This window comes from Apteryx mantelli, chromosome 1 (assembly GCF_036417845.1).
Source record: "Apteryx mantelli isolate bAptMan1 chromosome 1, bAptMan1.hap1, whole genome shotgun sequence".
Taxonomy (NCBI): Eukaryota; Metazoa; Chordata; class Aves; order Apterygiformes; family Apterygidae; genus Apteryx; species Apteryx mantelli.
The window spans coordinates 145,774,766-145,786,910 of NC_089978.1; the positions used below are offsets into that span (position 1 = coordinate 145,774,766).

The 12,145-nt window shown below is 39.2% G+C and overlaps 1 protein-coding gene across 1 annotated transcript in view; it reads right to left on the reverse strand.

Moving 5' to 3' along the window:
• Positions 1–550: 550 nt before the first annotated feature.
• STK38L (serine/threonine kinase 38 like) overlaps positions 551–12,145 on the reverse strand; it is a 52,409-nt gene continuing 40,814 nt past the window's right edge. The window contains exons 10-14 of the mRNA XM_067305825.1: positions 11,436–11,553; positions 10,887–11,010; positions 7,987–8,082; positions 6,246–6,337; positions 551–4,698 (exon numbers count right to left, since the gene is read on the reverse strand). Coding sequence (XP_067161926.1) covers positions 4,571–4,698; positions 6,246–6,337; positions 7,987–8,082; positions 10,887–11,010; positions 11,436–11,553 — 558 coding nt within the window. The 3' untranslated portion in view covers positions 551–4,570. The remainder of the gene's footprint in view (positions 4,699–6,245; positions 6,338–7,986; positions 8,083–10,886; positions 11,011–11,435; positions 11,554–12,145) is intronic.

Below are 12,145 nucleotides of genomic sequence, written 5' to 3' on the forward strand. Positions count from 1 at the left end.
ATTCTGTTCCAATTGTATCAAATTACTGAGAGCAGTGATTCTCAAACAGAGGGCTATTATTTGCTGGAAGGCTACAGAGAATGCCAGTCACCAGCTACTAGCTCCTCTTTGCTTTCAGCTGCACAACCCTGTAGTAGTGTTTTATATGTCTGTTTTACTGCTGCATCTGCTGCCACTGCATTAGACTCGGTAAGGAATCAGGAACAGTAGGACAAAATTATTTCTATAGTGAACTGAAGAACATGCTGCCCATGGAAGCCTTACTTGACTAAATTATGGTCTGTGGGGAAGAAGAAAGGGAATCTCTTGTGAAGAGCAATAACCACTTCAGACCTAGCTTCACACAACTGCAGCTGGTATAGTTAAGGCAATTCTTACCCTCTAAACATTCTGCTGGAGAGTAGTCGACAGTCAGTGGAGTTCAAGGTGAAAATACACAAAACAAAGTGTTTCAGTTCTTTAAACGTCTACCATTCTGGAAGGGAGACAAATCCAGTCCCTTCAAATAATAAAGTACACTGGCATAAAAAAATAAAATAAAAACTGCAACTTTACAAAAAGAATGCTACGTTTATTTTCAAATGCTGTAAAAAGCCTCATATAAATTTTTATAATGCTTGTGTAACTTTCCCAACCACAACTAATGAAACAGTCTAGGAAAAAATATAGCAGTTGCCATTTAGACTCCAAGAATGAGCTGCTGTAATATATCAACATTAAAATGACAAGGTACAGTATGTTACAATGCTTGTAATTGCTCGTATTATTGAAAAAGTGAGAGCACTTCCTAAGCAGTAAGAGTATAACCAGGCTAAACTGCAGTATTCCCTGCTTGCTGTTGCAGAGGAGGAAAGTCAGCCCACTCTAAGGAGCCCACACAACACCCTTTGTACTGCTTATGCCCCTCTACCTTAGTAGTGTGGAGAGCTTCAGCAAGCCCCTTTGCCCTTAGGTGAATTCACCTATATCGCTGGGATGCTGTTATCCCATACTGTATCCAACGACTCAGATGTTTAACAATTGACCTATAAAAATAACACTTATATAACTCTCCAGCAAGGCAAATTAACAGTGCAAATGCGGTATCAACAATATGTGATTTCTGAATGCTGGCAAAAAAAATTTTTTTTTTTTTTTTAACTCCTTTTGCACATGAAATAACCTCTGCTGATGTCCTGGACCTCAGGCCACTCACTCACGCCGATTAGAGAGGGAACCAAGCACAAAAGCTCATTGTGTTTTGCAGTCCAAGCTTCCTCCCCAGTTTCAGGGTGTTCAGATCCAGAATTTGGGTTCAGGCTCACCACTTCCATTGATGCACTCAAGATTTTCCTGCTGGAATAGCTTAACTTCCAAGAACAATTTGCATATACAATTCCACATTTTAACAGAAGTTAACAAAATATACTCCCAGAAAATAAATTTTCACATGGTTGCAATCATCAAGCCATTTCAGGATCTTTGGTACTCCAAGAATGAAAAAAAAATGGCAAGGTGACAAACATCACCAAAGAAAAAAAACACAGCCATTCAAAAGAATAAGACAAAAATAATGAAGCAAAAGATATGTTACACTTCCATTTGTTTGAAAGCCAGTGTAGATTAACCTGTTCTCATTAATCCATTACACAGTGTCACAGCTTTACCTTTAAAAAAATTCTATCATCCTAAAAGCAGTAGTTAATATTGTCTTTAACTTGACTTACTAGTTAAAATAATGCCATGTTTTCAAAAAAAAAGAAAAAAGAAATTCAACTATCGCAATACAGAAGTGTTTGCTAAATAGGCTGCAGGCTGTTTCCATAAGGATACAATTCCTATGTGAGCACTGATATGATTAATCATCTGCAATTTTATATGCATATTATCTTTAGTGTTACAAATATAAGGGTTGAGCTTTTTTCCAAGGTTGTAAACCAGTGAGTATGTACAGACATAGTTGTTTAATAGATAGCTTTAAGTTAAGTGTATATTTATCTCCCCTCCCCCAAGCCCCACTGGAAAAAAAAAATCACCAGTATTACTGAGCATTTGCAGTTTCCCATGTCTTGGCAAGTTCAAGCAAAGACTTATTTTTATATTACACAAATAGGGTAACTGTGGTCTTTTGAAATGTGTTGTTCACAGGTATTCCACTTCTAGTGCACATAAGCCCCACAAACAAGATTGGGAATTAAAAGTAAATTAAAAAAATCTTTTTTGAATAGCAGTATCCTTTGGGGTCAGGCTTACATCTTGGATCATCTCTAGGGCAGGGAGACAAGAAAATAGCTTCCTACTAGTTCTAGGCCTCTGGTAGAAAGAAGTAGTAAAATATAAATGGGGATTTAAGTGAGTTACAGTTTTTGGACAGTCTTTGGATGGTTATAGGTGACCTTCACTTTGTTGACAAGGCTAAAAACAACCTGGGGAGAATTTCAGAAGAATTCTGTCCCCGTAGCAGCCAAGGGTGTAAACTGGTGCAAGCTTCAGGAAGAAAAACTGGGAGATAATAAATTGTACCCATTTAAGTCAAGCCTTCAGGCAAAAATTTAGCTTAGCGATATTCTGATATAATATTGTATAAATGGGGTGGGCCTGGAGGCACTGGATACTCCTCTTTGATGAACTGAAGACTGAAATTTTTCATAGAGAAGCAGTATAAACAACAGATGTTAGATGTTTGAAGGGAGACAAAATATTGAGGAAAGACATGACCGAGGCCCTTGAACTTAGCAACTGTTGGATCAGGGAAGACTACGCACACATCCGTAAGCCACCAATGCGCAGAAATCTTTCTGCTAAATGGACTTCTATGCAACAGAAGAACACCTCAGTGTGTTTTAAAGCATACAAACAATTAAGAAGAGCTGATGTCATGGTGCCTAACAGCAATAAATATTCCTGTAATGGCTTTAGAAATAATTGGTTCCATTTTGCTGAGGGGAAAAAAAAAAAAAAAGAGTCTAATGGAGTCTTTCCTACTACATGTCAAAACATCCTGTGCTTCACTCCAGTGGGTGTCCCGGGGGCCCTGGAGTGCCTTTCACTAGCGTTCAAGGCTAACTGCAGGCTGGCAGAAGACAGCAATAGTGACTTTGCTTGTTCGGTTACTGGAGTATTGTTCAAGTACTGCAAATCTCCTTTCTAACCAGAAAATGACATCAGAGATCTCCACTGTACTGTGATAAGTTCTACGTACTGCAAGTAATGTGCTAGTACAGGCAGAGCTACAGATAAATTTGCCAGCAACTGTATAATGGCAGGCTGCCAGCGGACCCAGCAGAAGGAGCCCTGTAGCTACTGCCAGTTTGTCGCCACCCTGCACACCGGGCAGCACAGCGTTTAGAGGCTCTGCTGGCTTCAGTCACGTTGCTTGTGGTTTCTGGTGACTGGTCTCCAGACTCAGCTGATCCCTTCCAACCGCACGGTCCAAATTCAAGAGAGGTGCTGGAAGAAGGTGGAGCCTGCAGGAGAGCGAGGCTAGTGGGGCGCTCTGTTTGCTCTGGCTTAGAGGAGGCTGCTATGGGATACGCTGGAAACAAAAGGCTGGGACAGGATCCCTTCTGTTTGGAACATCTTAGGGAGAGGAAAAAAATAATAAAAGCAGCAGTTTGATCACTTTTCTAGAATACATATTTTGCAGAGATGGAAAAGGCTATTTGAATTCTCAATAGTGATAAGATTATCTGCCTACAACAGAGGCAGGAATGCAATCTTGGAGACTGCCACCTCCTCAAAACTTGGTATCAGGAAAAAATTTCCTTTCTAAAACAAACAAACAAACAAACAAACAAAAACAAAAAAACACGCTTTATCATTTTAATTCTGATTCCATTTTTTCTTCTGAATTTGCTAACAGGCATAAAGCTCCATCACCTTAAACAGAAATACCTGTAACTACACTTTGAAGCAGAAATGCTACTAAACAGATCACAGGGACTGTCTCACTGCCACACATAGGGGATAAAGGAAAAAAGAGAAGATAAGGGATGATCTGCTACTAGAGGCCTCTGGTGGGGAGGAACGGGGCAGGGTACAAGTAGGCCCCACAGGACACTGCTATTTTAAATAATCAAGTGTTGCCATGCTCATGGGTTATCTGTAGACCACAACTGGAACACCCTTGAACAACTGCTCAGAGAATTTTGCAAATATGGGCAATGGTTTTCTATACTGCATATCTAAAAACCACCAGGTAAGCAGTATAATAACAATGCTGCATAAAATGATATGTTTTTACTCCTGGGTGGATTAGATGGTTTACAGTACAAACAAAGCCACAGTACAGAGAGGCATAATTAACCGTTATACACACATAGGCAGTGCAGTTACAAAGGGATGTACGTTCCTTTTATTCCAGTACCTTTGTATAATAAAGTTAACAAAAATATTCAAATATTAAAAAAAAAGCCAGCTGGCACTGCCAACTAATTCCTGTAGTAGTCTTAGAAATCCTAATCCTGTAGAATTTCCGTGTGAAGTTGATGCGCACCAGAGTCAATGTATTGATAACTAACGCCAAGCGGGTCTGGTGATGCAGCTACCTGAGGTTTGTATTTTTATTTCTTTTGTGGGTTTGTGTTTCATTTCACAACTTCCCAGCTTTCATGTAGGAAGGGATCGAGCCACGCTGTGTGAGCCCTTCAAACCTCTTGTAGGTATAATTGAGGAAAACCCAGTCTTTGGATTTGTAGTCGGGTTCCGTTGTGTTTGGCACTGGCATTCAGAAATAGAAGTAAAACAAACAAACAAAACAAACAATTAAGAGCAGTACTACTTATGAGAGGGCTTTTCACATGACACTGAAGTAAATAAGTGTGAACTTCATTTCCCTAGTCATCAAGAATCCCCTGAAGAAATCCTCTTTCTATTAAGGTCAGTGGCGTTTTGCCATTGGTCTGAGTGGAGTTATAATTTCAGCATCTCTCTGAAGCATAAAACGTTATTTTTTTAGTATGTGTGCACACCAAAACAAGCTCCCATCCCCTGACAGGAACCTCTACTACTTCCATGAGATACATAATTACTAAAAACAACATTTAGGATGCTTCATGCACAACAAATGCATATATATATATACAGTGTTATCTTCACCAAAACAGGAGAAAAAATCATATCCATCCCAAGAGAACTACATATATCACACATATTTTACTCTTCTAGGACTTCATCCCTGCTTACAGCATCTGCAAGGCTTCTACAGCAAGTGGGAGACCTAGTCACCTTTTATTTATGAATGACCAACACAGCTGGCACGCTCAACACTGATATTTGTTACAGTGAGCTTCTAAATTTAGCATTCAGGTGCTTGTTTTTAAGAGTTCTACAACAATATTTTCAACTCAAGGTGCCAAAAATACAGGTGTACAAGTTCATATTTAGGTATCTAGATGTACAGTAACATTTTCAGTGATGCAGTGCGTCTGAAATGCCCAAACCAATACAATATACTTTGCATTACATAAATATGGACTTATATACCTAATCTTAGGCACTGGAGATTGAATGCTTTTGCCTTAAAAGGACAAACTTCTTCACCATTAAGTAAAAGCCATTTCAGGGGGAAAAAAGCTTTTTGATAATTCTGATGTTTGTTAGCATGTCATTTATCTGTAATTAATAATCACCGTAATGTATCTGACCATCTTTAAGCCATAAATAATTCATTGAAAACAGTGGAATCTGGGAGAATTTGGTACCTCAGAGAATCAGGCCTTTTATATATAAGAATTTTCTGCTACTTGCCAATAGGAAATAACATTAAAAAAAACTAAATGATTTGTAGAGCCACTGAAGTTCATAAATCACTATGTTAAATAACTTACAGTTGGCTCTTATTCATCTGTCTTTAAAATTTCTGCCCACAAATATGTTAAAATTCATGTTTGGCTCAAAACTCAAAAGTTATTAAAGATCTAAAGCAAATCAGTGCATAATGTTTTAACAGAATTTGGTTAGACAGATTATGTTAGAAAACTATACTGTTTTCTGTGTTCACTGTGTGAAAATAAATGCAAACCATTTTCACTAATTAACTTAACAGTTAAAATATATTTGGTCATCTTTTTCCCCCCAAGTTCTACAGAAGCAGAAGCTACAAGAGTTTATAGGTTTACATTTATATTTGAAAGAAAATTTCTAGATCAAGCCTGTATATTGCCTGGATTTGGATATCAGAAAAATGAATACAAGCAAAAAAAGAGTTCACAGAGTATTCTGGCACATCATAGATAAAAATGTGGAATTTAAGACATCAGTCTCACCTGGCTGTAAAATATCAGATTCAGGAAATTCATCAAAGTTGGAAGTATCATCAATGCTTTTGATTTCTATAGGGATTGCAGCTGGTCTTTCCCTACACATAGATATAAATCCAAGAATAGTGAATATTAGGAAAAGATACATTAAGTTCCAGTTTTGTTTAACTTAGCTTTTTATAATTACAACACCCCTTTTATTTAAAACACAAGGGTCCACTGAGTCCTTTAGAAGTATATCTGACTTGCCTGTTTTCCAACATCATGGAGAGATTTATTGGTCTCCTAGCATTAGTATTTTGTTGGCAACCTTGGGGAAAACATGCTTTTCTACTAACTAAAACTGCATTCCACATTAATTTACCATATAGCTATCGCTATGATCTTTGTTGTTACCAAGAACCACTGGGGTTACCCTCATTTTGCAGATCCAGCCTACCCAGCTGAGCAGGATTTTGCTCCCATTTGGAGTCACTAGACATTTTGCTTTACAAGTTCAGCACTCATCAGCCTGGAACTCCTCCAAGTACTTCTCCACTGTAGCTCCTGTTTCTGACTCGAGGTTGCCAGTAACTCATCCAAAATGAGTCAACTCTGACATGTTACTGCTGTGTTAGTTTAACAAGCAGGCAGTCCTTTAAAAAGCTTGAAGCGGGGTGGGGCGGTTTAATAGTTGCTTAAGTGATCTGCCCCGCAAAAGCATTTTCAGCTGGAACATGGCACTGTGGGAAAGTTATTAATTTACATCTGGAAGTTTATTACAGCTGTAATTATTACAGTTACAATTAAATCCACTTCTGGGTGGAGGTGGGGAAGCTTCTTTGCCAGGTGGTCAAATATGGTATGAGCAGATACGTTACCACTCTTTCTGCTTATTAGCGTCTCCCACACTGGCAGGAAAGTTGCATGAGGCTTTCTGCACCAGAGGAAGTGAGAAGTACCCAAGCTGGACAAGGTAATCACAAGTCCACAGTATGGATTTTCATATACAAAAGTGCCGCATTACTGTGGATTACCTCACAACCTTAAAAAGGGCTGAATAGTAGCTATTATTTCAATTGAAAATGTCTGTGGGCCCCCCAAAGCCTGCTTCAAAGGTGTTACCACTTTGGGAATGCACAGACATGGCTCAAGCATCTTGCACGCACAAGTTCACACTAGAACTGGTGAAGCTGCCTCGGCAGGGCCCTCTGGCCAGGCTGAGCCCAGCAGGATCAGGCCACTGAGGTTGCCACTCTGAGGTGACTCAGTGCTTCTGCCCTGCAGAAATACCAGTTCACTCAGGTGCAGTATCTGCAGCATGCTGTGCAGACATGCCCTCTGCTTTACTCCTACTTGCAGCCTTTCCTTTTCATTCCTCCATTTCCCTTGTATTTTGAGAATATAGTTTGCCTTTCTCTTGCCCCTGTTATTATAAAGTCAAATACAGCAGTACTGCAAAGTCTATTCCCACTGGAAGAGGAGCTGTCTGATGATATCAGAGTGTAAGTCAGGAATAGCATAGCCGCCCTACCACAATTTCTTTCCATCCTGGGCACTCTGGGCCAGTCTGAGGCATTTCAAGATGGTGAAACTCTGATCAGACCTATGGACATCAGCAAGGCCTGAAAACCTTGGCTCCCACCCACTAATTGGTAGCAACTGCCTTTCAAAATAAAAGATAAACTGTGAAGAATTATTCTTGCCATCACAGTGCAGGAAATCCTTGCTTTCGTGGCTTTTATTCTTTATATAAATGGATATATACCTGATATGTCCCCAGTCCACTCCTTCAAAGAATGGATGACTTTTTATTTCCTCTACTCCATTACTACCGATCCTATTTTCTGAGTCAGTACAAAACCTGAAAAAGAAGAAAAAAAGAAAATATTACAATAAAGGTAGACAGAAGCAGTAGCATACTGCCATGGTATCCTATATCAGGAATTTGAGGAATTTTTTAAAATTGTTCCATCACTTGTGCAACATAAAAGCAGCATACTGCCTCTAGGAGAAGAGGGAAATATTGGAAGGAGAATATTAACAGAGTCCCAAAACAGAAGGCCATGATGACAGTAACTTACACTTTATCTAAACTGTTTCATTCCCATCTTCAAGTTTGGTGAAAAGCTGCTGCTCTGCTAGTCTTGTAAGATGAGTTTGGAACGGTGACTTTTCAGTCCCTGCCACTGAAAACTCTTCTGCACATTCTCAGCCATTTAAAAAGCACGTTTTAAAGTCAAACTAACAGGAACATACACACTAAGTGAAATAGGCCTACTGTCTGCTTTGACATTTTGGAACTACAGTGAGCCAACAGGCAACTTCAAAACACGCTGTGTCCGTAACATACCCTATTCTCTCTGTCACCCCCTTCTTCCCTCCCTCAGAGGTCCAGCTGCTGGCATTACAAGGATCCAAGGCCTAACTCTGATACAGCCCAGCTGCGTAACCTTGGCTCAGACTCCTGAAGAAATCGCCAGGCTGTGAGAAGGAGCTGTGAGAAAGTCTGCAGAGTAGAGCCAAGCAAGATAAGAAAGGTAAAATTGGAGACAGAGCTAGGACTGTTCAGATAGGGGTTGTTACTAGCTCAAGGAGTCATCAGGAGGAAAAATACCAACAAGGAAAGGTATGAAATCCTAACAAAAGAATCCCAGGGAGATGGAAGCTCCCCAACAGTAACTCAGCGACATGGAAGATTTGTTTGAGGGCGTCACAGGGGCTGACCCTTCTCCTCCAGACTGATGCCTACCTGCCCAGAAAAGGTTCTCGAATATCTCATCAAGGAGATAGTGAGCGTATTAATGCTTAGCCTAGGAGCTCATTAAATCTTAGCTAACTTTTGTATGTGTTAGCAAAGAAATAATTGCTTGGCAATTTGTAACACTGTGCCTGCAGAGTCTCTTTGAGCATGGCAAAAGGTGCCTAAAGTGACACAAAGAGGGAAGTTTACAATAATGGAGGAAAAATGCAAGGCCCACGTCAAACAGCTTGGTCTTGCCAAATGTGGAGATACCCGTCAGCCTACTGGGAGCAGAGAGCTTGGTAATGTCTGGACATGGGCCTCCTATTGCTCTAAAAGTCATCTGGTCTTTATCAGATTAAATACTTTTTTTGCCTAAATGATCAAAAGCCTCTGACCGTTTATTTAGTCATCCTGAACCTATATAACCTCCCCATATGATCACATCATCCATATTCACAAGTCACTCTTCTTTTCCCATCAAATACATCCCAACACAAAAAAGGTCATCATTGTGCCAGCTAGCAGAATTTCTGGTAGGTATTTCGGTAATAGAACAAGTGAGGTTATAAACTGTCTCCAATTATAAACTGTAATGTTCTCTCACTTGTAGTTGGGTGGCACTTGGGAAATAACTGCTCGTATTTCTACTGTAGCCTAGCCAACTGGCTGCTGCCTGCTTCTAATAATAGACCTCAAACTTTGTAATAACAGTTAGCCAGAACAGGTCTCAGGATTTTTCAGGCCTTGTTTGAACTTGAACTTGGTTGGTTTTATCCATATCCACAGAAACCAAGACACTTTTGCTTTGTCTGCAACTTGCTTTAGGCTCAGATAACCATTGTTCAACTTGTCCTAGCTATAAAGTGAAAGTACCCAATGGTCAGGTGTTCGTTGTCTAACCTGCAGTTTTGGCCTTGTTTTAGTAAATTGTCTGACTAAGGATGTTTTTAACTTAAGTTCTTTGCTTAGCTTTGTGCAATTGTATGGTTGTACCCTAAATGAAATAATTTAAGCAGTCACTGTATAAGTAAATTCGCAAGCCAATCAGCAAGACATGTTAATAAACTCTCTGAAATACATAAAAATGTCTCAAGCAGACCCAAGACTGAGGAAGAAGAAATCCTCAAAAGCAACACTGTACTCTTCCCAGTAAAGAGCTCAGGGTTCTGACAACATATAGGAAAGGTGAGCAAAATGCTAGAGAAATAGATACTAAAACATTTGTGTGTTACAATTTTATTACATTATTAATCAGAATTAGCAATAATTAAGTAACTTGGACTGTAAGTGCTAGTATCACTGTAACTGTTTGTTACAAGAATAACTGTTTGTTGCATTTGTTGTATGCCACTGGAGCACTGCTTGGACTAACAATATATCCTAGTTCTTAGCTCTGTGTATCAAGTGCATTCCCTTTTTGCCCATAACAAATTCATACAAGCTTATAATACTATCTTTGAAAAATACCAAAGTCAAAATCCATCCCCCCGAAAACCTCCCATGGCAAGAGAGCATTTCTGCCTGACACCAAAAACCCTCAGGAAACTTTAATGCAGACAAAAGAACGGTGGTTTTGAAAATGTAACTGTATCCAACACATCCAAAAATTTCTGTTTGGTACATTAAATAGTGAGTGGTTGTTTTTTAGTTCCCTCTCTGAGAACTGAAAAACTGTTTTAATCACTGTTTTCTTTCCAGTCTGCTCTGTTTTTCCTGATACAGTGGTACAAATGAAGATCTTTAGAACTTATTCCCTCATGCTAAACAAATGGCAAAGGGAAAAGGACTGAAAAATTCATCAAGGATGGTGAAACGCAATAAGAAGCCAACTCCTCCTCCTAGTCTAAAGCTTCCTCTCTGCAGGCTGGAAAGTTAGCCTAATGGAAGATGACTATGCCTCTGTGTGGGCTTTTGCGACTGACCTTAGAATTAAATCCTTTGATTTCTCTGAAATGGGCACCTCTGGAGGAAATACCAAAGTTTCTTTCCAGTTCATAACTTTCCTGTAAGTTTCCTGTGGTGTTTCTGAGCAGAAAGGTGGATACCCTGCACAAACAGAAAGAAAAATTAACAAGTCTTTCCCACGGTAGGAAAGTGACCTTGGCCTCTGCTTTTGCCACCATGGCTCCCAAATCTAAAAAGTAGTACCAGACAAAACTTTTCTCTTTTATAATGCAACATTAAAGGATATTTTGCTATTTCCAGCTAATGAGACTGAACCTCAAAACATTTAATAGTGAACAGTTATTCACTGGAACAATTGACTGAGGCATATGGTAGATTCCTCATCTCTTGCTGTCTTCTCGGAAAGATGAGAGGACTTTAAAGTTTTCTGGAAACTGAGTTTGGGGCTCACTTCAGGAAGAAGTGAATGAAATTCTATTGCCTGCACTACGGAGGAGATCAGATTAGACAATCTAGCGCACCCTGCTACCCTCTGAACGATTCTCGGGTTGCGGTTTTTAACATACCTATTAGCATTTCATACATAATCACTCCCAAAGACCACCAGTCACATAGCTTGTTATATCCAGTCTGCATAAATACTTCTGGTGCAATATAATCCGGAGTGCCAACAGTAGAATATGCCTGGGGAAAAAAAAAAAAAAAAAAAGAGTAAACTCTTTAAAACAATTATTAGATTTTTACAGTTTGGAAAGCTTTTTTCTGGGGATTCATATACAGTATCTTGTTATTTGGATGGACGAGAATGCTTAATTTGATTATTCACAGTATCTAAAATCTCAAGAACATTATTCTTTTACATGGATGAGCACGGACACCAAGAGAACCTTGGAAGTGCATGGAAACCATTCTCCTAAATGTCAAGAAATCATAGAATATCCTGATTGTAATATCAGAAGGTCAACTTAGCTAATGTTTCAGGGATGTAATAATACAGGTAGCTGTATTACCAAAATACCCAAGAAGGTTTTTCTTTTTGTTTTGTTTTTTTTGGTTTGTTTAAGTATATCAAGTGCTAGATTCCCATGTGTGAAACTCTTGATATGCTAACTGTTTCCACATATTACTTTATCTTCACTGCAAGATTAATTCGGGGTCTTACTGGACCCAGGCTCCATCCCTTACAAACCAAAAAAAACCCTTAAATATGCAGGCCACATGGTTATGGGCTAAAGACTAAATCTTGAGGTAATTGGGAATTTCTGTTTACTGATGG